General features: G+C 40.9%; 1 protein-coding gene across 3 annotated transcripts in view; it reads left to right on the top strand.

Annotated features, from left to right (window-relative positions):
- The window catches only part of LOC140725179 (transmembrane protein 121), a 124,450-nt gene that overhangs the window by 75,064 nt on the left and 22,464 nt on the right, over positions 1-26,922 (top strand). The window contains exon 2 of one of the 3 annotated variants that reach the window (XM_073040281.1): positions 431-3,464. The exons of the other annotated variants lie outside the window; for them this stretch is intronic. Within the exon in view, the coding sequence (XP_072896382.1) occupies positions 1,091-2,029 (939 nt within the window). The 5' untranslated portion in view covers positions 431-1,090 and the 3' untranslated portion in view covers positions 2,030-3,464. Of the gene's footprint in view, positions 1-430; positions 3,465-26,922 lie in introns of those variants that run through there. 3 annotated transcript variants of the gene reach the window in all.

Consider the following 26,922-nt stretch of genomic DNA (forward strand, 5'->3'; position numbering starts at 1 on the left):
AGTATTGCTTTTTCTGATGGCAGATCTGGCTGGTCCTACTTCTGGAGTTAATGATATAGTTGGCCCTCTGGTTGCACACCGTGTTTCACAGTTTCATTATTGGTAAATCTCTGAAGAACAACATCAAGAGCTGAAGCCACTTCATGTGTCCTTGCAAGATTCCTTGGTCAGGCATTAAGCTGCTAGCTGCTCATCTGGTGAACCTTTGCAAGTGCCGCATGCTGAAGAAAAGAAATTGTTTACCATTTGAAGCCTATAAGCTCATAAGTATTTTATTTTCAAAAGATTATTCTGACTTTTTTCCAATACACATCAGTTTGTAGTTGATCAATAAGCAGCCGGCAGCACAAAGTTGCGTGATTGTGACCTTTCATCTCTAATGTGCCTCTTCCCTTTTTTCTCTCTCTCTCTCTCTCTACCCCACCCCCAGCCATATTTCTCCTTGGTTTCATGGATCCAAAGAGAAAACCAACATCAGGATTCCCAGGAGAAGGTCAGTGCTCTGAAAGAATATAATGGATCATGTGGAGTATGACAACATTAGTTTTAGTCCATGGAAAGCAGCTGATGAATATACCCCTGCAATCTGGTCCATCCAGAAGAAGACTTGCAATTGATTGACAATGCATTCACATCTCAGGCTGACCCCACCTGTTACACTATTGTTGGCACCCCTTCAACCTTTGAACTCTTTGTCCATTAGTCAAGAGTCCATACCTCAGGCATGTCATGCTTTCTCAGGAATCCATGATTTCCAGAGATATGTTGGTTGCTCTCCATCTGATGAAGAGTTACGTCATTGCCATTAAAAAAGCACAAAACATCTCAAGCGTCAATATACCAATCATAAGAGCACGGATGGGAAGAGATTACCAGCAGGAATTGACCAAGCCCTTAGATCTATCGCTGGAGTACTGGAGGGAATAGCTAACTATATTTTCGATCAGCAGATCAAAATAATAGGAGCAATCAACTTTGGCTACTTTATCTTTAATTTAGCAGTGTGTTTGACCTTTTGTATTCTTCAGCTACGTGGAGATATTCCTTTAGTCCTGCAGTATTGGCTGAAAGGTGCTCCTCGACCACTAACATGGTCCTTCCTCCACCCGACAGGCGCCATGTGTGCCTCTCCACCATCGTCATCATGAGCAGCATGGCCTTCATGGACGCCTACCTGGTGGAGCAGAACCAGGGGCCTCGGAAGATTGGGGTCTGTATCATTGTGCTGGTTGGAGACATCTGCTTCCTCATCGTGTTGCGGTATGTGGCAGTCTGGGTCGGAGCTGAGGTGAAGACCGCCAAGCGTGGATACGCCATGATCCTCTGGTTTCTGTACATATTTGTCCTGGAGATTAAGCTCTACTTTATTTTTCAGAACTACAAGGCTGAGAAAAAGAACACAGACATAGTCGCACGAAAGGCACTGACCTTACTGCTTTCTATCTGTGTGCCTGGGCTATACCTCATCTTGATCGCCTTAGACAGCATGGACTACGTCAGGACTTTCAGGAAGAAAGAGGATCTAAGAGGACGTCTGTTCTGGGTAGCCCTGGATTTGTTGGATATTTTGGACATCCAAGCCAATCTCTGGGAACCACATAAGTCCGGTCTTCCCATGTGGGCAGAGGGCCTCATGTTTTTCTACTGTTACATTCTCTTGCTCATTCTGCCATGTGTGTCTCTCAGTGAGATCAGCATGCAAGGTGAGCACATAGCCCCTCAGAAGATGATGCTATATCCTGTGTTAAGCTTGGTAACCATCAACATAGTGACAATATTCATCCGATCAATTAACATGTTACTGTTCCGAGACAGTCGGGTTTCGACGATATTTATTGGTAAGAACATCATCGCGATAGCCACCAAGACTTGCTCTTTTGTAGAGTATCAGAAACAGGTCAAGAATTTTCCAGAGAATGCAATAGCCCTTGAGCTCCAGCAGAATTCCATCCCTCACAGTCAGAGCATCCACAATACACAAGCTGTCCCACATGACCAAACCCCAACCGGAGAAATAGTGGACACATGACAGCAAGCAAGTCAACTATCAACTGGGAAACAGGTCATTTCCAAAAGCAGTCCAGGAAGAGTAACAATGGGAAAGAAATACTTCCAGACTCTGGGTGGCAATGACTGCTCCATATCCAATAAGAATCCATGGATGGGCTAATAGCAATCTGTGCTCACACTACTCTCAATTTTCTCTTTTTCCTATTGGTTTCCTATTGCTGGCCTCTTGCTATAACTCAGGTATGACAAGGAGAGTTTGACGACAGCTTTGGGATGGTTACAGAACAACTCTTCAAAAGAATATTCTTGCCCTGGAAATTGAAGCCACCAAAAGAAGTCGCAACTAAGTGTTTTTATTCCATAGTCAATGATTCATTGGATTTGTCATTCTCAATACCAAGACTTTAATGTCCAGATTTCTAACATCTGAAATGAATGTGTTTATTATGATGGCAGCCATTTTACAAACATATTTTGAGATCTAACTGTATTTTCAGACACAGAGTATTTAAGTTATTTCAGAAATTACATTTCTGCCAAATTTTAACAGAAGACATCTGGGAAGGTAAAGGAAAGGATGTGAATTAACCTTGCTGTGTCTCTGATGGATTGGCCTTGAATTGTTACCTCTTTCTGTGCAGGTAGATGTGCATTATGTCGTTGCCTTCATCTCTTTCACTCTTCCAACTCATGATTGTTAATTTAATCCCAAAATCTGCAACTCCTGAGAAATCCACTCAGTTTTTTGATCTAAGCCATTGGTGGAAGCTGATGTCCAGTGCAACACTGAAAAGACACGTTAAAAATTGACCGTAGGTTAAATCACAAGCAGTTGTTGCCATGAAATCCACAGTCATGCAGAACAGAAACAGACACACTGTCCATAAATTATGTATTGCTTTAAAATAACATAATGGAAAGGTTTAAATGTGCACTTCATCCATTTTAATCACAAGATTATGTTCTTCCATTGGACTTTTTATATGTTGATAGACTAAACCACATCTCATCTAATTGCCTGTGTGAATTCCAGCACTGTTCATTTAATGGGGTTGAGGAAATACCTTTGGATAACCAGATTAAGTTGACAAAGAAGCCAACCACGATTTGTTAATAAACAGCCATGAGCCACGTGGGTTTATGAAGCATATTGTTAATCTGAAGTTACTGGTGGAAGAAGAAAAGTGACAAAAGGAGTTACTCAATTTCAAGCACAGTGGGTGCGCTTGTCTGAGTCTCTTTCTTGTACTTGGAGTACATTGTCAGTCCATCCCTATCATTGCTGAGCTAACAGCTACTAGTGTCTGCAAAGAGGTACTCACTCCCCCAACAGTCACTCAAATGCAAGGTTACATTAAATCATTTTTGACTATTCATATGTCTTCTCACAGAGAAAGGTAGAAACTGAGTTGAATTGCTTAAGATGAAATAAAAGATATTTGTTTGACAAACAATGTGGACTTATCATAATTGGAATAATGAGGGGAAATTTGAGTGTTTAATAAGAAATCTGAGGCTCAAGAAGTCAACTCTTCCAACAGAGAAATAAACAGTGTAACAATGCTGTTTTAAACAGAAAACTGTGTTATATCTTAAAGATTGCGCAAGTGGAACATAAATACAAGCATGGCTGGGCTGAGTGGTATGTTCCAATGTCATATATAATCCTGTTCCTCGAAGTAAAAAGATTTTGGGCTCAAGCTCTAATCCAGCCTACTGTAGCCTGTGCTATGCAAAGAGAGTACTGTATGTCCCACCTCTTCGATGAAATGCTATTGAGGTTCTCCAAGACCCCATTAGCCCTTTCAGGTGAAATTAGAACCCTTTCCTGTCATAACACTACAGGAAAAGGGTTCCTGGTCAATACTTCAACCAATATCATATGACCATGCCACTATTCCCAATAATAAAAGCAGTTACAGAGTCATGCTGCACAGAAAGGGACCCTTCAGCCCAACTCATCTGTGCTGACCAAAATACCCATCCAAGATTGTCCCACTTGCCCATGTTTAACCATATCATTCTCAACCTTTTTTTATCCGTGTGCCTGTCCAAAGTTGTAATTGTACCTGCCTCATACATTCCTGGCAGCTCATTTCATATAGGTACCACCCTCTGTATAAAAAAGTTTCCCCTCAGGTTCCTAATAAATCTTTCCACTCACCTTAACTCTGTGCCCTCTAGTTCTTGATTCTGCAACTCTGGGGAAAAGACTGAGTGTGTTCACCTTATCAATGCTCCTCATGACTTTGTACACTTCTGTAAGATCAATTCTCCATCTCCTATGCTCCAAGGAAAAATGTTCTGGTCTGTTTAAACTTTTCCTGTAACTCAGTCCATCCAGCAACAGATACGTCTTTGTAAATCTTTTCCTGCACTCTTCAGTTTAATAACACATTTCCTATAGCAGAGTGGCAAAAACGGAACACAATAATCCAAGTACTGCTTCACCAGCGTCTTGTGCAACTGCTAGCTAACCTCCCAGTTTCTTTACTCAGTGCCCTGAGTGGTGAAGGGCAGTGTGCTAAAGGCCTTCTTCACCACCCTATGACTCCACTTTCAAGGAACCATATACCTGAGCACCAAAGTCCCTTGGTTCTATATCACTTTTCAAAGCTCTACTGTTTACTGTGAAAGTCCTACCTTGATTGAATTCCCAAAATGCAAAATCTCACACTCATCTGAATTAAACTTCATTTGCCTTTCTCTGGCCTACTAACTCAGCGTATTAACTAATCTATTATAATTATACTTTTAGTTCAGTCTAGCTCTACCTTTCCAAATATATGTTTCAAAGGTATCAAAGGTACATTTAATGTCAGAGAAATGTATACAATATACATCCTGAAATGCTTTTTCTTTGCAACCATCCAGGAAAACAGAGGAGTGACCCCAAAGAATGAATGACAGTTAAATGTTAGAACTGCAAAGTCCTCCCCAGCTCCCCTCCCACCTGCGCCTAAGCGGCACCCACCACCGAGCACTAAAGCATGAGCAAAGCAACAACAAAGACACAGACTTGCAGTACCCCAAAGACTACGCGTTCACCCGTTATTTGACATGCCACAGGCGCTCTCTCTCCCTAATAAAGGAGAAAGAGGTGTCTCCATTTCACAGCGAGGGGGGAGACATAATAAGCAACTCACTGGTTTACGATGTTAAAAGTCTGTTATATCGCTTCCTGCAATTTGTTATCCAGCCTCCCAACGGTGTTAAAACCATAAGGCATAGGAGCATAATTAAACCATTTGGCCCATCAAGGCTGATGCATTTCCCTCTCAACCCCATTCTCCTGTCTTCTCTCCATATCTTTTCATGCCCTGGTTTATTAAGAATCTATAAACCTCCGCTGTAAATGCATCCAGTGACTTAGCCCCTACAGCCATCCGTGGCAGCGAATTCCACAGGTTCACCACCCTCTGGCTAAAGAAATTCCTTCTCACCTCTGTTCTAAATGGATGTCCCTCTATTTGAGATGTGCTGTCTAGTCCTAGACTCCCCCACCAAAGGAAACATTGCCTTCACATCCACTTTATCTAGCCATTTCAACATTCGATATCTTTCAATGAGATCTCCCTGTCGTTCTTCTAAATCCCTGTGATTACAGGCACAGAGCCTTCTATCACTGCTCATATCATAACTCGTTCATTCTTGGATTCCCATGAACCTCCTCTGAACTCATTCCAATGTCAGCAGATCCTTTATTAAATAAGGGACCAAAAACTGCACATAATCAAGTGAGGCCTCACGAGCGTCTCATACAGACGCAACATCCCATCCTTGATTTTATTATCTAGTCCTCTTGAAATGAATGTTAAAATTGCTTTTGCCTCCCTCACCACTGAGTTAACCTGGAAATTAACCTTTAGGAAATCTTGCACGAGGACTTTGAAATCCCTTTGCACCTTGGATTTTTGAATTTTCTCCTCATTTAGAAAGTAGTCAATTCTTTTATTCCTTCTACCAAAGTGCATGACTATACACTTCCTGGCACTGTATTCTATCTGCAACCTCTTTGCCCATTCTTCTAATTTGTCTAAACTCTTCTGCACCTTCTCTGCTTCCTCAACACTACCTGCCCCTCCATCTACCTTTGCAATGTCTGCAAGCTTTGCCACAAGGCCATCAATTTTGTCATCAAAATCGTTGACATATAATGTAGAAAAAAGCAGTCCCAACACAGACCTCTATGGAACACCACTAGTCAATGGCAGCCAATCTGAAAAGATCCCTTTATTCCCACTCTTTGCCTCCTGTCAATCAACCATTGCTCTATCTATGCTAGTATCTTTCCTATAATGACCTGGGCTCTTATCTTGTTTAGCAGAAAGAATTTCTGCAGATTTGTCACGCAAGATTTTCCCTTGAGGAAACCATGCTGACTTTGGGCTATGCCTCCAAGTACCCCGACACTTCACCCTTAACAAACGACTCCAACATCTTCCCAACCACTGAGATCAGACTATCTGGCCTATAATTTCTTTTCTTCTGCCTCCTTCCCTTCTTGAAGAGTGGAGTGACATTTGCAATCTTCCAGTCCTCCAGAGCCATGCTGGAATCCATTGTTTCTTTAAAGAATATTACTAATGCCTCCACAATCTCTTCAGCAACCTCTTTTAGAAACCTGGAGAGTAGACCATCAGGTGCAGGTGACTTATTTTTTCCCTGTCATCTGCCCATCCCTCCTGACAGCCTCACTATACACTACCTCTGCTAGTAAACCCACATCCTTATCCCCAGCCCTATCACACTGGTCCCCATGCTCCTGCCAAATTAATTAAACCCTCCCCAGCAGCTCTATCAAACCAGCCTACAAGGATATTGGTTCCCCCTTGGGTTCAGATGTAACCATCACTTTTGTACAGGCCATATCTTCCCCAGAAGAGATCCCAGTGACCCATAAATCCGAACCCTGCCCCCTGCACCAGTTCCTCAGCCATGCATTCACCTGCCAAATCATTCCTATTCTTGCCCTCACTGGCATGTGAATAGGCAGCAGTCCAGAGATTACTACCCTGGAGGTCCTGCTTTTCAGCTTTCCAACCTAGCTCTCTAAATTCTCTCTTTAGGACCTCCTCCCTTTTCCTTCCTCTGTACCAGGACATCAAGCTGCTCACCCTCCCGCTTTTCAATATCGTGGATATGTTCGAGTCTTCTCAGACCTTGGCACAAGTTCTTGGATAATTTGTTTCTGGTCAGGCCCTGTCTACCTTCATACATTTTAAGACATCTAGTACTTACTCCATAGTTAAGCAGAGTACCCTTAAAACATCCCCATTAAATTTCCTTCATTCCCAAGCCTTCATGCTTTTCTCCCATCTCCAGCTGTTCTGCACAAAGGTGTCCCCTTTGGTCTCTGAGGGGCCCTATTCCCTCTCCAGGTACCACTTTTCCTAAATATGATTAATCTTCTCTGACAAATTTAGCTCATGTCCTTTTTTGCCCTCCTTAATTTCTTTTAGTGTGCACACCTGTTTCTCTATAAATTGTTCACTGCATTTCTTGATGTTGCAGCTACAGCTAAGTTTTCATAAATATATCACCGGTTGAATGTGTTTCAGCTATGAAAGTTGAAAGGACTTATATAAATGCAAGTTATCTTGGATCAATAGGTGTTAAATAGGTGATTTGGGAAGGGTCATACCTAAACAGCATTTGGTCACACGTCTACTGTTAATCCAACCTTTTATTGGATAAAATTTAATCTTTCAATTCAGCTAATTATATTTTAGACAGGTCTTTCATAAATGTACGATTAATATTTCAATGGTGGATAAGCTTCAAGTCTGTACATGAAAACTTTACAGCCGAAGCTTATCCACCATTGAAAATAGACAAGAAAGGTGGAGGAAAAACATCAAGGGTATTTCACTATTAATGAAATTATCTAAATTCCTCTGCTTCTGAATTCATGTCACAATGAATATTAATAAAATAATATTTAGGTAGAGCTCTGAATCTCAACATCCAACCTTATTGCCAGCAGCCAATAACAAATGAAGCTATCTGTCACCTTTAAATTTTATTTAATCCAACTGAGTCAATGATTAATGATAGAGATGTAGATATGCTGATTTTACTTTGAGGGTTGTGGCATTTAATCTACGCAATACTGGCTTTCCAATCAGAATTACCTACAATTTATATTATAGGCATAGTTATTTAGTCCAACAGTTCTAAGCTGCACGTAATATTTTCCTTTTTCATCTAACTGTATCACCATATCCTACTTCTCTTTTTCATCCAGCTATTAATCTTGGGGTAGGCTCAAGGGGAACATGAGGGGTAAATTTTGCACTCAGAGAGTTGTGGATGCCTCAAATGCACTGCCTGGTATGGTGGTAAAGGCAATTACATTAGAGCCTTTAAAGAGACATTTGGATAGGCACATGTATATAAGGAAGATGGAGAGATATGGGCATGGTGTAGGTTGGAGGGATTAGTGTTTGGGTGTTTTTGATTTGCTAGCTGGTTCAGCACAACATTCTGGGTTGAATGGCCTGCTCCTGTGCTGTACTCTTCTAACTTACAGCTCCTAATCTAATTCTCTTTGTCTGAATGTAGTAAAATTAAATTACATCTTGCAAACTGCTGACAGCATCATTGTGATGAAGTTAAGTAAATGTAATTACAGATGAGGGAGAGAGGAGCTACCCCAAGTTGATTAGAAGGGGACATGAGCAGGGATAAAGGCACAGCAGCAATATCTGGAGTTTCTGGGAGTAATTTGGAAAACACGGAATCAGTTCATCCCGAAGTAGAAGCATTCTAAAGGGAGGATGAGACAATCGTAACTGATGAGGCAAGTCAAAAACAACATAAAAGTAAAAATGAGGGCAAAGAAAATAAAAAACATTAATGAGGAGCAGGAGGATTGGGGAGCTTTTAAAAACCAACAGAAGGCAATAATATAAAAGAGGATACCAATTTTTTTTAGAGATATAAAGAGTATGAGAGACAAGAGTGAACATTGGACATCTGGAAAATGACACTGGAGAGGTAGTAAAGAGGAACAAACCAATGTTGCACGAACTAAATAAGTATTTTGCACTGTGGAAGACACCAGCAGCTGCCAGAAATGTCAGGGAGAAGAAGCAAGTATATTAATAAGTAGAAGGTACTGAAAGCTCTGAAGGTAGACAAACCACCTAGACCAGATGTACTACACTCCCAGAATTCTGAGAGAGATAACAAAGAGATTGTGGAGGCATTAGTAATGATCTTTCAAGAATCACTAGGTTCTGGAATGGATCAGGAGGACTGGAAAATTCTAAATGTCATTCTATTCTTTAAGATGGACAGGAGGCAAAAACCTGGAAATTAGAAACTGGTTAGCCTGAATTGAGTAGTTGGCGAGATGAAAGTGATGAGGTATCTAGGTACTTGCAGGCACAGGATAAAATAGACCAAAGTCAGCATGGTTTTCTTAAGGGAATATCCTGCCTGACAAATCTGTTGGAATTCTTTGGGGAAGTAACAGGCAGGATAGACAAAAAAGAGTTAGTAGATGTTCTTTACCTGGATTTTCAGAAGACCTTTGACAAGATACCACACATGAGGCAATTAAACAAGGTGAGCTCATGGCATTTCAGGAAAAATACTAACATGGACAGAAGATTGGAAGAAGGCAAAGTGTGTAAATAAAAGGGCTTTTGCTATTTGGCTGCAATTGACTAGTGATATTCTGCAGCAGTTGGTGTTGGGCCCACTACCTTTCAATTTAATGTTAATGATCTGGATAAAGGAATTGATGGTTTTTGGAAAAGGTTGCAGATGATACAAAGAGGGCTGGAGGGACAGGTAGTGTTGAGGAAACAGAGTCCGCAGAAAGACTTGATCAGATTAGAAGAAGGACAAAGAAGTTGCAGATGGAATACAGTGTAGGGAAGTATGTGGTCACGCACCTTGGTAGAAAAATAAAAGCATAGACTATTTTCTAAATGGGGAGCGAATTCAGAAATTGGAAGTGCAAAAAGACTTGGGATTCCTCATGCAGGATTTCCTAAAGACTTACTTGCAAGTTGAGTTGGTAGTAAGAAATACAAATGTAATGGTAGCATTCATTTTGAGAAGACTAGAATATAAAAGTAAGGACATCATGCTGACACTTTATAAAGCATTGGTCAGACCACATGTGGAGTAATGTCAAAGGTTTTGGGCCCCATATCTAAGAAAGGATGTGCTGGCAGGTACAGAAGGCATTTATGGGAATGACCCCAGGTATGAAAAGATTAACATTCAGGAGTGTTTGATGACTCTGGACCTGTACATTTTGGAGTTTAGAAAAATGAGGGGAGATTTCATTGAAACATACCAAATACTGAAAGGCCAAGGTAGAGTGGATGTGGAGAGGATGTTTCCATTAGTGGGAGAGTCTAGGAAGAGGGGACATAGCCTCAGTATGGATGAGCATCTCCTTACAACAGAGATAAGGAGGAATTTCTTTATCCAGAGGGTGATGATTCTGTGGAATTCATTGCCACAGATGGCTGCGGAGGCAAAGTCATTGGATATATTTAAAGTAGAGGTTGATAGGTTCTTGATTAATAAGGGTTTCGAAGTTTATAGAGGGAAAGCAGAAAAATATGTTTGAGAATGAAAATACATCAGCCATGATCAAATGGAGCAGTAGACTTGATGGGCCGACTGGCCTAATTCTTCTCCTATATCTATGACCTTATGCTCTAAAACTATCAGAGGCAAACAATTACTTCTGGTGGGTTTTTTTTTGCAAAACTACCAATAAGTTTAAGAAGAATCTAGATGAGCACTTAATTCACCTAGATATTAAGGTATGGGTCAAGTGCTGGTAGTTTGGATTAATACTGACGTGCACGCTGACCAGAGTGAACAATGGGTAAATGGCCTGTTTTCAAGCTATCCAACTCAACTCTATGATTTCAAGTTTATTCACAGAAATCAGAAATAAAAGATACTTCCACAAAGCTTTGCCTAATGACTTCAAGAAGTAAGCTATATATGAATTGTCTTTATAATTAATAAATAGCTTACGCCTCCTGTGCCGGGAAACCTCTGATACTTGCAACTTGACGGGGCTTATCTAACAATCCTTACAGCGTGTGAACACAGGAAGATAATGATAAACATACAGGTGGTCAGTCAAGATTTCAAATCTAATTTAAAACACAAGAAGATATGTACAAGTCATTACAAATCAAGTAAGCCTGCCTTCCATTACACCTGTCTTTAATCCAATGACATCTGGCCTGTTATTCTGATCACACCAGCAATATTGAGCACAATGATTATCCATAGAGTCATCTTCATTTCCAGAGTATATTTGGTTCCAAAGCTTTTGTGAACACATAGACTACCCATTTTACTAAAACTCTATTCTAATTAATATTATTAATTAGTATTATTAATAACTATGGTTGTGTAGATGTAGAAGTTAAAAGTTCAAAGTAAATTTGTTATCAAAGTACTTGTATGTCACCAACTACTACCCTAAGATTCATTTCCTTGCAGGCATTCATAGTATAATAAAGAAACATGAAGAATCAATTAAAATCTAAAAATACCAAGACTGAGGAGCAACCAATGTGTAAAAACTGTAAATAGCAAATACAAAGAAAAACAAAGAAGAATAATAATAAATAACTAAATAAACAATACAGAGAGCATGAATTGTAGAGTCCTTGAAAGTGAATCCATAGGTTGTGCTCAGTAATAAGTTCAATATTGTGGTGAGTGAAATTGTCTACGTTGGTACAGGAGCCTGATGGTTGAAGGGTTTCTTTTATCATCATTATCTCCAATCTTCTGGTGAGTTTTGCAGATTTAACTGGAAGAGAAAATTCAAAGGAAAAATCAAGGGAAACACATACTGGCCATATTTTCAGGATTAATGAAGCACATTCATTATTAACTTAACAAAAGAAATTGAAGCCACTGCAGAGATGCAAGGCAACTCCAGCAACATTGGTGATAGACAAAGAGATGTCAAAAACTCAGAATCATAGATCGTTATAGCTTAGGAAAACTCCCTATAGCTGTACAAACCAGTCATTGCCCATTTACAATAATCCCATTTTCTTTTATTTTCCCCAATTCCTCAAGAAATCCTACATATTCATTCACTACCCATACACACGTGGCAGCTTACGTGGCCAATTAACTTACCACAATAAAGGACGTATTTTCACAACAGCTAATGGTTGCCAAGCTACTCCAGATACTCTTGGGTATGCAGAGTATATCTGACAATGATAGATGCATAGGAAGAAATTGGAACAGAGTTGATCATCCACTTCCTCAAATCTTTTTTGTTATTTAATTAAGTCATTCCTGATCTGTACCTCATCCAACAATAATCCATCAATCTCAATCTGGGAAATTCCTGTAAAACTCAGCATTGATACTGTCCTAGTGAAGTGCTTTTGATACTCCTATTCAAACAAATAACTCTTGAACTCCTGAGGACATAAACTTCAACATCCATCCCTTGTCCAAGCACAAACAGGAAATAGTAATTATCATTCAACCTGCTATAGTTGTTGTTATTGCTTCTTTCCACACCTTGTGGTGCTTGCCATTTCTTCAGCGTTTTTGTCTGTTTTTTATGGGGCTGAGGTGCGAGCTCGACACTCAACCCAGCACGGACGGAAAGCGTGCAAGGAGCCGGCTGGATTCGAAACCAGAACCACTCACTGCAAAGTCCGGTGCGGATGCCACTACACCACCGGCCGGCTTAATCTGCTGTATTTACTGGATTGCAATTTAACCTGATGCTGTTGCACCTCGTAGTATGAAACACAGTAAAGTCTAAAGTCCAGGTGTAGTCACAGAACAACCTGAAGCTACAGCATTTATTAAAGCATCCATCCGTTTAAGGCATCCATGCAGTAGGCTAACTTATAGGAAAGAGGAGCCAAAAATGCAGGTTATTGGAGTAAACACCTTGGTCAAATATTCATTAAATGCAATTTCCTGCACTAAATGAGGTTCCAGTTTTGATGAGTATTTGCTTTCCCTCCAATCATTGTGCAGAACATCATTATTTGAGATTGGCTTGTGTTGTCACATCTGTAGTCAGATGCAGAACATGAGCAAGAAGATGAAAATTAACTAATCTATCACTACAGAGCTCAATGACAAAATTAATCCTAACATTTACATTGTGAAAGTTAGAAATGTCCAAATGTTTAATGTGTGATTAGTTGATTTTAGAGAGGGATCGGAGAAGCAGAGATGGGATATATGGGTCACTGACAAGAGAAACTCTGCAGATGCTGGAAATCCGAGCAACACACACAAAATGCTGGAAGAACTCAACAGGCCAGGCAGCATGTATGGAAAAGAGTACAGTTGATGTTTCAGCCGATGCTTTTTGGCAAGACTGGAGAATAAAAGATGCAGAGTCATTTTAAAAGGTGGAGGAAGGGACAGAAACACAAGGTGTTAGGTGAAACCGAGAAGGGGAGGGATGAGGTAAAGAACTGGGAAGTTGATTGGTGAAAGAGATCCGGGGCTGAAGGGGGAGTCTGATAGGAGAGAACAGAAGGCCATGGAAGAAAGAAAAGTGGGAGGAGCACCAGAGAGAGGCAATAGGCAGGCAAGGAGATAAGGTGAGAGAGGGAAAATGGGATGGGGAATGGTGAAGGTGGGGGAGGGCATTACGAGAAGTTCAAGAAATCTATGTTCATGCCAACAGCTTTGAGGCTACCCAGACGGATTATAAAATGTTCCTCTAACCAACAGTGGAGGAGGCCATGGATTGACATATCGGAATGGGAATGGGAAGTGGAATTAAAATGGGTGGCCACTGGGAGATACCCACTAATTCTGGCAGATGGAGCGTAGGTGCTCAGCAAAATGGTCTCCCAATCTACATCGGGTCTCACCGCTACACAGGAGGCCACACCGGGAGCACCAGGCACAGTATATGATCCCAACAGACTCACAGGGGAAGTGTTGCCTCACCTGGAAAAACTGTTTGGGGTCCTGAATGGTAGTGAGAGAGGAGGTATAGGAGCAGGTGTAATTCTCGGGAACTTCCACCATCTCCAACAAGATCCCTCCTACCCCACCCCCTACTTACTGCTTTCTGCAGGGATCACTCCTATGTGACTCCCTTGTCCATTCATCCCTCCCCACTGATCTCCCTCCTGGCACTTATCCTTGCAAGCTGAACAAGTGCTACACCTGCCCCTTTCGGACACTCCCTTCTCCAGCCCTGTATTTCTTTCACCAATCAACTTCCCAGCTCTTCACTTCACCCTTCTCCCTCCTGGTTTCACCTATCACCTTGTGTTTCTCTCTCCTTTCTTCCACCTTTTAAATCTACTCCGCATCTTTTTTTCTCCAGTCCTGCCGAAGGGTCTTGGCCTGAAACGTCGAATGAACTTTTCTCCATAGATGCTGCCTGGCCTTTTGAGTTCCTCCAGCATTTTGTGTGTGTTATATGGGTCACTGAGAGGCTAAGAGAGACATAAGTATTGTTGACGATTGTCTTCTTAACTATCTAACACTTATATATATTAATATATTGAATCTGCTCTCGTACAACTAGAGAATCCCAAGGTAGCTTTCAGAACAAAGACCAAGGAGGTAATTTCAAAAGACTGATCCATTGATAATGGTCTTAAAAGTGAAATCAGAGTCCTTAACTCCTCATTAACATCACTTAATTATTGGGTTCCATTTTGAAAAAATGCTTCAATGTACTTGCCTCTTTTTCTTCTTCTTCTTTTGACTTTTAATGGTGACTGGCAGTCCAACTGAAAGGTGCATTACCGCCACTAACTGGACTGGAGTGTGGTGTAGAGAGCAGTGAAATAAAATCCTTACTGCTCCTTCTTCAAATGGAAGTTATATTACCCCAAAAAGCCCTATAGATTCTAAGTAGAGAAAGACAATACTGTAAATTAAAATCACTCCCAGAACTTAATAAAATTTTTTAATAAAAACAATGAACCCGCAAAGATTTGTAATGAAGCCTGCATCTGCTGTCTTTCAACCTTATATGCTTCACACTGTAATAGTATGTGTTCAACTGTTTCATAGTGATGAAAACACCTACACAACCCAGAATATGTAACAAGATATAAGGAATATTTAAGCATAGTAGTCAATATAATTCTTCCCTTCTTACTTTACCCCCTCCTCCCATCATCACAACAGTTTTATGTATTCTGTAAAGGGGTCTCCCCTTATGCCCATTATCCCACAAGTCTTGCCAAAAGCCTCTAATTCTTATCCCTTCCAACCCCTTAGCTTCTGATTTGCTGAGTGGAAGGTCTATATCCACTGTTGAACCTTTAACAGTTTTTTTAGCTAATCGATTAACCCACTCATTCCCTTCAACACCTCCATTACAGAAGAAAACATGTAAACTGACACTTTGCATATGAAATAATGTTTGCTGAGCTTCCACAGTAAACCTGGCCTATTGCTGTTTGGCCTGTTTTAAGACTCAACAAGACCAAAAAGGAATTGGAACAAATTACAACTTTGCAAGGCCAAATTTCTTCCACCCACTGTAAGCCTAAAGTAGCTACCAATTCTGCTGTATATACTGATAAATGGTTATTAAGATGCGTCTTTATTCTTTAGTGTAATTCAGACACAGAAACAGCCACACCAACATTCCCAGTAAAATTATATTTTGATCCATTTGTAAAAATGGATAACATATCAGAATAGGTTTTAACATATTGCTAAACCAACAGACTCTCGGGCATAACAGAGTCCTTAGGCTTTATTAAATCATGTAACCTGAAATAAACTAAAGTCATTGGAAAAAAAGGTGGGGTTACTGAGAAAGCTACAGTGGGACATATTGCATAATCCAGCAAATCCATGTTCCCAGCGTGAAAAGAACCCAGCCAACCAAAACTAAAAGCACTCGTCTTGTGATCTTCCTAACAGTCCTCCAGCACACTTTAACAGGATGATCACTTCTTTGCCCCTTCAAGTTAATCCAGTATGTTAACAGCAACTTCAACCTCCACAGCTGTAAGGGTAATTGTCCCATTTCAACCAGTAAACCCAAAACAGGAGACGATCTTACTGCATCACAACACAATCTTAAAGCCTATGCTTGTACCTTACCCAAACATTTTAACGTTGACGATGAAACTGATTCATAAGCCACACAGCCATAATCGGGAACAGATCTAATTAAACAAATATAAATGATCAACGAAGATTTTCATGTAGCACCCCAAGAATATCCACAAAGACACCTGAGAATATTTAATGCTCCTTTACATTTACCGATTATTTTACTGATATGGTGCTTCCATGTTAGCTTATTATCCAACCACGTGCCTGGAAATCTTAACCATAGACACTTCTTCAAGACTTTGGCATATCATTTCAAATCAAATGCAGGTCTATTAATCCTCATTGTAAAACACATAACGTGTTTTAGCTACTGAAAGCTTAAATCTCCATCAATTTTCACACTGTTCAAATTTATTAATCGCTAACTGCATCCTATATACAGTTAAATTGAAATTCCTACCTCTAATCCATAAAGTTCCATGATCTGCATATAGTGACTTACCCACCCTGGTATCTATCTCAGAGAAAAATATCGTAATATCAAATAATAAAGGGCTAGAAATACTGCCTTGTGGGGTCCCATTCTCTATCTCATAGAAACCTGAATATACCTAGCCCATGCATATCTGCATAGATTGTCCAAATAAAAAACTAAAAAAACATATACAATCTTCCCCTCATTCATAATTTCCATAGTTTAATCAAAATTCCTTCTTTCCCTAGCGTATCATATGCCTCTTCAATATAAAAATGCTGCTATTACTTCTTTATTTACCTGTGCTTTCCTAATAGCATCTTCCAAACATAAAACTGAAAACAATGTCAATCTACCCTTCTGAAATTCACTTTGATAAAATGCTATATCACCTCTTCTTTCCAAAATATAATTCAAATGCTCTATTACCATACATTCCATAAGTTTACATAGAGGGATCAGAAGTGGAGAGAGTGAGCAGCTTCAAGTTCCTGTGTGTCAAGATCTCGGAGGATCTAACCTGGTCCCAACATATTGATGTAGTCATAAAGAAGGCAAGACAGTGGCTATACCTTATTAGGAGTTTGAAGCGATTTGGCATGTCAACAAATACGCTCAAAAACGTCTATAGTTGTACCATATAGAGCTTTCTGACAGGCTGCATCACTATCTGGTATGGTGGGGCTACTGCACAGGACCGAAAGAAGCTGCAGAAGGTTGTAAATCTAGTCAGCTCCATCTTGGGTGCTAGCCTACAAAGTACCCAGGAGATCTTTAGGAAGCGGTGTCTCAGAAAGGCAGCATCCATTATTAAAGACCTCCAGCACCCAGGGCATGCACTTTTCTCACTGTTACCGTCAGGTAGGAGAAACAGAAGCCTGAAGGCACACACTCAGTGATTCAGGAACAGCTTCTTCCCTTCTGCCATCCGATTCCTAGATGGACTTTGAAGCTTTGGACATGACCTCATATTTTTAATATACAGTATTTCTGTTTTTACATATTTTTTAAAAATCTATTTGATTTCTGTAATTGATTTACTTGTTTATTTATTATTATGTTTTATATATTTTTTTTTCTCTCTGCTAGATTATGTATTGCATTGAACTGCAGCTGCTAAGTTAACAAATTTCACATCACATGCTGGTGATAATAAACTTGATTCTGATTCTGATTAAATGAGACATTAATATTGGTATTAATGAAAAGGGTCTGATGGAGTTCTCCTAGGGTTTGGAATAGGCACTAGTACTGCCATTGTCCATGAGGAAGGAAGGTGTCTTAACCTACAAATATGATTAAAAATTTTAATATTGTCTCAAGAGAGTTGTCAGTCATATGTCTAATCATACAATAACATAAATCATCCTTTCCTGGAGAAGTCTGACTGCACTATTAATAGCCTTCTTAAATTCACAGAAAGAAAATTCTACATCACTAATACTATCATTGCTACAGCTGCCTTTCAACACATCAGGGTATACTTTTAAAACCTTATCCCTACATTGTTTAACCTCTTAATTTAAAATATCTTGATTATGAATTGCAGCAAATGATCTAGCCAGTAACTCAACCTTCCCTATTTCAGTAACAATTGTTTTATCTTCTTTAATCAATACTGGAATATTATTATCCCTATGAATTCCCCCCCCCCACACCATTTTCTTAACCATTCCCCAAATCTCTTCCAATACTACAACAATATGACCTCCAGTAAAGCTTTCTCTCAGTCTTCACCACTTTCCTCACCACGGTCTGTGCCCTTTTATACTTAGTAAGGTCACTAAGGTGATACTTAACTTTCTAAAATGCTTATTTCTCAATTCTCTCCCTAATTGCCTCTGCACACTCCTCAGTCTGCCATGCAGCCTTTTACCTATTAATGCCCTTTTTAATAGGAATCACTTCCAATGCAACATTAGGTTTAACTTTTTGAAAGGCCTCTGCACAAGACACACCCAACTGTACTTTAACCTGTTTAATTTCAGCTGCCTTCTTAAGCACTTCACATCCTTTATAACCTGCACTATGTTCTCCTCCACAACTACAGCAGTTAAACTTTATGCCTTCTCCACAATAGAAACATAGAAAACCTACAGCACAATACAGGCCCTTTGGCCCACAAAGTTGTGCCGAACATGTCCCTACCTCAGAAATTACTAGGCTTACCTATAGCCCTCTATTTTTCTAAGCTCCACTTAACCTATCCAAAAGTCTCTAAAAAGACCCTATCATATCCGCCTCCACCACCGTTGCCGGCAGCCCATTCCAAGCACTCACCACTCTCTGAGTAAAAAACTTACCCCTGACATCTCCTCTGTACCTACTTCCCAGTACCTTAAACCTGTGTCCTCTTGTAGCAACCATTTCAGCCCTGGGAAAAAAGCCTCTGACTATCCACACGATCAATGCCTCTCATCATCTTATACACCTCTATCAAGTCACCTCTCATTATCCGTTGCTCCAAGGAAAAAAGCCGAGTTCACTCAACCTATTCCCATAAGGCATGTTCCCCAATCCAGGCAACATCCTTGTAAATCTCCTCTGCACCCTTTCTATGACTTTCACATCCTTCCTGTAGTGAGGCGACCAGAACGGAGCACAGCACTCCAAGTGGGGTCTGACCAGGGTCCTATATAGCTGCAGCATTACCTCTCAGCTCCTAAATTCAATTCCACGATTGATGAAGGCCAATACACCATACACCTTCTTAACCACAGAGTCAACCTGCTTTGAGCTGCTTTGAGCGTCCTATGGACTCGGACTCCAAGATCCCTCTGATCCTCCACACTGCCAAGAGTCTTACCATTCATACTATATTCTGCCATCATATTTGACCTACCAAAATGTACCACTTCACACTTACCTAGGTTGAACTCCATCTGCCACTTCTCAGCTCAGTTTTGCATCCTATCAATGTCCTACTGTAACCCCTGACAGCCCTCCACACTATCCATAACACCCCCAACCTTTGTGTAATCAGCAAACTTACTAACTCATCTCTCCACTTCCTCATCCAGGTCATTTATAAAAATCACGAAGAGTAAGGGTCCCAGAACAGATCCCTGAGGCACACCACTGGTCACCGACCTCCATGCAGAATATGAATCAACTACAACCACTCTTTGCTTTCTGTGGGCAAGCCAGTTCTGGATCCACAAAGCAATATCCCCTTAGATCCCATGCCTCCTTACTTTCTCAATAAGCCTTACATGGGGTACCTTATCAAATGCCTTGCTGAAATCCATATACACTACATCTACTACTCTTCCTTCATCAATGTGTTTAGTCACATCCTCAAAAAATTGAATCAGGCTCGTAAGGTACGACCTGCCCTTGACAAAGCCATGCTGACTACTCCTAATCATATTATACCTCTCCAAATGTTCATAAGTCTTGCCTCTCAGGATCTTCTCCATCAACATATCAACCACTGAGGTAAGACTCACTGGTCTATAATTTCCTGGGCTATCTCTACTCACTTTCTTGAATAAAGGAATAATATCCGTAACCTTCCAACCCTCCCATCCCCATTGATAATGCAAAGATCATCGCCAGAGGCTCAGCAATCTCCTCCCTCGCCTCTTACAGTAGCCTGGGGTACATCTCATCCGGTCCTGGTCACTTATCCAACTTGATGCCTTCTAAAAGCTCCAGCACATCCTCTTTCTTAATATCTACATGCTGAAGCTTTTCAGCTGCTGCAAGTCATCACTATAATCATTAAGATCCTTTTCCATAGTGAATTCTGAAGTAAAGTATTCATTAAGTACCTCTGCTATTTCCTCTGGTTCCATACATACTTTCCCACTGTCACACTTGATAGGTCCTGTTCTTTCACGTCTTATCCTCTTGCTCTTCACATATTTGTAGAATGCCTTGGGGTTTTCCTTAATCCTGCCCGCCAAGGCCTTGTCATGGCCCCTACTGGCTCTCCTAGTTTCCTTCTTAAGCTCCTTCCTATTAGACTTATAATTTTTAGATCTCTAACATTACCTAGCTCTCTGAACCTTCTGTAAGCTTTTCTTCTTGACAAGATTTATTATAGCCTTTGTACACCACGGTTCCTGTACCCTACCATAACTTCCCTGTCTCGTTGGAACGTACCTATGCAGAACTCCACACAAATATCCCCTGAACATTTGCCCCATTTCTATCCTACGTTTCCCTTCAATCTTCATACTTAACATTTCACACTAAACTAACTACACCTTTGTTTCCCATGACATACTGCCGCAACATGCCCAAATCTCTGACATTTAAAATATCTAAGTGGAGGTGGAATATAAGCTCGTACCTTATAACTAACATACCTAAAATTAATTTCATCAGGGAGTTTCACCTCATCAAAATAAATCAATACAGATGAGCTATCCATCTTTTCCCTATTTCAATCTATTTGTAATCTTTTTACCTTCCAATGAATGAGATTTAACCTACTGTATTGAAATCTTCCTCAGAACATACATTATGACACCCCAAATACCTCTATTCTCATTAGACAACATATAGATACTATCTTTTTTCCTAGCAAAGTCTTCAAATATAATGCCTTCTCATACTATTTTGAGTCTGCTCCGACATTTTGTCATGGCTTATCCATTTTTCCTCTCAGCCCCAATCTCCTGCCTTTCCCACCCCTCTCTCCCGGTATCCCTTCATGCCCTGACCAATCAAGAATCTATTCATCTCTGCCTTAAATATACATAAAGACTTAGCCTCCACGGCTGCCTGTGGCATTGAATTCCAGAGATTCATCACTCTCTGGCTAAAGAAATTCCTCCTCATCTCCATTCTAAAAGGAGGCTCCTCTATTCTGAGGCTGTGTCCTCTGGTCTTTGACTCTCCTACCACAGGAAACATCCTCTCCACCTCCACCCTATCAAGGCCTTTCACTAATCGATAGGTTTCAATTAGGTCACCCCTCATGCTTCGGAATTCTGGTGGAATTCAGTTATATGGGAAGATGGAATTTTTTATATCATTCCTGTGATCAGATCATTCTCAGCTCACTCCCTTGGAGCATACAGTAAATTCAAAGGAGAACAGCTCCACTGAGCAACACAAAAATCTAAGGCAACAATGTGATAATTACCAGACAATCCACTTACAGTAATAAAACAGAACATTGTGGGGAATTCACAAATGGTCAGGAAACATCTGAAGGGAGTTCACAGTTCAGTAAATGATCCTTTGCATTGATACTGGTCGATGGACAGGAGAGGATTAATGGATAAGGGAAAAACACAGAAAAATGGGACTAGCTTAGATGGGCGCCTTGGTCAGCATAGACAAGTTGGGCCGAAGGGCCTGGTTCCACTCTGTATTACTTCATGAGTCTATAAGACCTGAATGTTGTCCAGGATCCTGGTTAGAATTCCCCAAGTCCGATACTGTGCTGTGCTGTACAATATTGTGCTTGTCAAAAGGGCAGATGGAGCTCACTATAAGAATTACATGGCATATAGCAAAGAAGCCCTCCTCACTAGAGTGAGTACTGAACCTTCTGGGGTAGGGCACGAATTCAAAATTCTCTGAGTGGAGAGTGCAGCTCACTGAGACATGGCTGATGCACAAGTGCTGTGACGTCCTTCCCTTCCATAGAAAAATAAACACCCAGTTCCCATTCTAGTCTTCCAGAAGGGTCTTGGCCCAAAACGTCAACTGTTCACTCTTTTCCATAGACGCTGCCTAGCCTGTTGAGTTCCTCCAGCATTTTGTGTATCTTGCTTTGATTTCCAGCATGTGCAGATTTTCTCATATTTGTGTTCCCGCCCGGCATCTATTGTGAAAGTCAATGATCCCATTTCTGCTTTCATTATCACCAGCAGTGTGTGGCAGCTTAAACCTGGCCAGAATTCATTCACAAATTTCACCCTTGTCCATCAATCATCCTCCTCTCTCATCTTCGAGGAGCCTCCTTATAGGAGATGTACCTATGGGTGTCTTCTGTGTTTAAGCGTCTCTTTCAGATGGCCATGTGTGAGTCTTGAAAAGCATTGTTCTTGTTTCATGTTTCTCTGAGCATGGGAGAGACTAATAACTTAGAATTATTCCATAAGCTAATAAACTAGTCAACCATGAGGGATCTTCTGAGCCTGATGTAGATCTGACAGACAAACTTTTAAGAAGAGAGGGAGAACGTTTAAAGGTTTAAGAGAACATTATTACACAGGGATAGGTAGGTGTCTGGAATCCGCTGCCTGTGGAAATGATGGAAGCAGATACGGAGCAATGTTTAAGACACATTTAGACAGGCATGTGAATTGGCAGGGAATGGAGGGATATTGCAGGATATTGCAGGATATTGCAGGCAGATGAGCAGTTTAAATCAGCATCACGGTTGGTACACACATCGTGGGCTGAAGGGCCTGTTTCTATTCAGTGCTGTTCTATGTTTTACTGAGGGAAGGCTGCACCATCAGAGGTTCTTAAGCTGTCTTGTCTTCTCCCTCGATAAGGCATTAAAGGCCCCAGGGGACCAGTAATGAAGTAGAACACCTGGTATCCTGGACAATGTTCACCCCCATCAAACAGCACTCCTGGAAAAGGCCATTTCTTGATCACCAACATTTTCTCTTCTATCTACATAGAAGATAAATAGAACAGTACAGCACAGAAACAGGTCTTTTGGCCCACAATGTTGTGCCGAATAAATTAGTAATCAAAAGCCCACTAAGCCAACCCCTCTGCCAACATAAGTCCACATCCCTCCATTCCTCACATATTCATGTGTCTATGAGCCCGTTAAATGCCTCATCATATCTGCCTCTGCCACCACCCCTGGCAGTGCATTCCAGGCACCCTGTGCTCTGTGTAAAGAATCCCCTTTCTATATCTCCTTTGAACTTATTCCCTCTCAACTTAAATGCATGTCCTCTTGCCTGTAAGTAAATCTTCTCTGGCTATTCATCAAACTGCTGTTAGTTTAATTCCTTTCCTGCAGCTACCCTTTCCTCAATGGCTATGTCCTTCTTCCTTAGCCCAAAAAAACACCAAATTACTTTCCTTGTATTTTATTGCCTTGCCTCTACAATTTCATTACTTTTTAATTTTATCTTGTAAATATACTTGGAAAACAAGGCATGATGGAAGACATCATCGCCTCTCCAGCAGAAGAGGCCCAGCAGAGAAAATGGAAATTGCCTGTGTAGCTTCAGGCAGCCTTGTGATTGCACTTGTAAGCAGCTACAAGATGCCAGTCGGATCTTACTCTCTGAATGCTGATCACATATGAAGGCTCAGAACGCTTGCAAACTACCATCATAGCTCAACTGCACGACTGGTTGAACAGCAACGAGTTGAAATCCATCTCTTGTTGAGAGGGCTAAACAGGCAACCCCTCCCAGTGTCTAGATCTGGCAGAAGATTTTAGTCATTTCCAGTTCCCCATTATAGGATGGATGTAGAGGCTATTGGGAGAGTGCAGAAGAACTTTGCCAGAACACTACCTGGATTGGAGGGCAGGTGCTGTAAGGAGAGATTAGATAAAGTCTGGTTGTCTTGTATGCAGTGGCGAAGGCTGAAGGAACACCAAACAGAAGAATAAAATTATCAGAAGCTTAAATATAGTAGACAACTGGTATCTTTTACTGGGGTCAAAGTATGTAACAGGAGAGGGCATGCATTTAAAGTGAGAGGGGGAAACTCATAGGAGGTGTACGTCCAATTTTTTTATTATGCAGAGAGTGGTGGATGCCTGGATAGGTAATAGAGGCAAATCCTGTAAGGCAGAGGTGTTAAAATGCTCTTAGACAGCTACATGAATATGTAGAGAATGGAAGGATATGGACCATGACTGGATAACTATCGCCCAATTGTGCTCACATGTACTGTGTTCTTTGAGAGGGTGGTCATGGCCAGAATCAACTTCTGCCTAAGCAGGGACCTGGACCTACTGCAATTTGCCTATTGCCACAATAAGTGTACAGTGGATGCAATCTCATTGGCTCTCCACTCGGCCTTGGACTACCTGGACAACAGCAACATCTACATCAAGCTGCCGTTTATTGATTACAGCTCAAATGTTCAGCAGCATCATATGCTCAGAGTTAATTAAAAAGCTCCAAACTCTGGGCCTCTGTACCTCTCTCTGCCACTTGAATCTTGACTTCCTCATCAGGAGACCACAGTTGGTGTGGATCAGAAATAACACACCTCATCATTGACAATCAACGCCGGTGCACTTCAAGGGTGCAAGCTTAGCCTGCTGCTCTACACCCTTGACTGTGCAGCTAGACGCAGCTCAAACACCACTTATAAATTTGCTGATAACACAACTATTGTTGGTAGAATCTCAGATGGTGATGAGGTATACAGGAATGAGATAGATCAGCTGATTGAGTGGTGTCATAGCAACAACCTTGCACTCAATATCAGTAAGACCAAGGAATTGATTGTGTACTTCAGGAAGAGGAAGTTGAGGGAACACAGACCAGTCCTCAATGAGGGATCAGCAGTAGAAGGGGTGAGCTGTTTCAAGTCAACATCTCTGAAGATCTATCCTGGGCCCAACATATTGAAGACATAGCAGTGGCTATACTTCATTAGGAGCTTGAGCAGATTTGTTATGTAGCTTCCCCAGAAACAAGGACATCTTCAAAACGCGATGCCTCAGAAAGGTGGCATCCATTATTAAGGACCCCCATCACCCAGGACATGTCCACTTCTAAATGCTACCATCAAGGAGGAGGTACAGAAACCTGAAAACACACACTCAATGTTTTAGGAACAGCTTCATCCCCTCCACTATTAGATTTCTGAATGTGCAGTAACACCAGGTACACCACCTCACTATTTTTTCTCTCTCTCATTTTGCAGTAATTACTTAATTACATTTTTTATATATTTCTTATTGTAATTTATAGCTTTTACTATGTATTGCTCTGTACAACTGTCACAAAATAATAAATATTACGACAAGTGTCAGTGATATTAAAACTGATTCTGATTCAGATTCTTGTGCACGTAGAATAGACTAGGCATCAGTTTCTTAATTAGTTTGGCTCAGATTTGTGAGCTAATGGGCATGTTCCTGTGCTGTAAAGTTCTATGGTCTATTTTGTTAAAACCTAGGAGGTAATTAAGTAATTTCAGTAATTAATGTTTAAATAAAGATTTTACTTGGTGGCTAGTAGGCACCAGAGTACTCTTCTCACCATCAACCCATTCCCCTCCTCACCCAGCTCTCTGCCCCAGTGCCAGTGATTTCCCAGCACCCTTTGCAGTCTTTCCACTGTGATCTCCTCACTAGCCCTCCATTTTCTCTCTCTGTCCTTGAACTTATTCCCACCGGAATCTCACCTGCCACAATCTTTCACTGTCTCACATTGATCTCTTCCTGCATTCCATCGATTTCTTCTGCTGTGATTTCTTTTTCATAATATCTACCTCATGTTCTCTCCAGACCCTGGCAATCTTTTTCCACATAATAAAATGATAGAAAATAGGAACAACACAAACCAAATGCAGGAGGAATTCAGCAAGCCAGACAGCATCATTGGAAAGGAACAGTTGGCATCTCGGGCTGAGTCCCTTCATCAGGACTGGAAGAAAGAGAGGGAGACAGAATTAAAGTTGGGAAGAGAAGACTGGCATCTTCTCCCTTCCTTTCCAGTCCTGTTAAAGGGTCTTGGCCTGAGGTGGCAACTGTTGGTCCCCTCTGTGGATCCTGCCTGGCTTGCTAATTTCCTCAAGCACTTTGTGTGTGTGTGTTTCCAGCATCTCCAGAATCTCTTGTGTTACAGAAAATAGGAGCAGGAACAAGATGATCATAACTGGTCTTTCACCTGAGGACCCTGTTCCTGGTTGCTCCCCATCTCTCATTATCCCTTTAGCATTAAGAAATACAGTATATCAATTTCCACCTACATGTATTTAATAACTGGGCCTTTATCACCTTTTGTAGTAGACAATTCATAAGTTCACTACCCTTTGGGTGAATACATTTCTCATAAAACTAAATGGCATTTCACATATCTTGAGGCTATGACCTTGGTTTTGGACTCCCCATCTATTGGGAACATCTGTCCTGTATCAATTCTGTCTAATGTTGTTCATGTAACCCTCTCAACCAGGACTCATATACAAAGTTGGCTGGTTAGCTGACTCTGACAACAGCCACGTGGATTACTGGTGAGGAGGCCACCTTCCATAAGCAACACATGTCTAGGGTTGGTATGATTTGGGTTCAACCAAACAGGAAAGTTGGAATGTTCCAGGGAGGGATGTGAATTGTAGAGAATGCTGTGTAAATACTGCCCCATGTAAAGATGTTGTTTGCCAGAAAAGTAACGGATTGTACACTGGAATAAAATTACAAAGGAAGAATATTTACCAATATTTCAACTTTAACAACCAGTTAACAAAATGAAAGAAAAACCCGGCAAAATCTGCACATAAACATTGGA

This window comes from Hemitrygon akajei, chromosome 3 (genome assembly GCF_048418815.1).
Source record: "Hemitrygon akajei chromosome 3, sHemAka1.3, whole genome shotgun sequence".
Lineage (NCBI taxonomy): Eukaryota > Metazoa > Chordata > Chondrichthyes > Myliobatiformes > Dasyatidae > Hemitrygon > Hemitrygon akajei.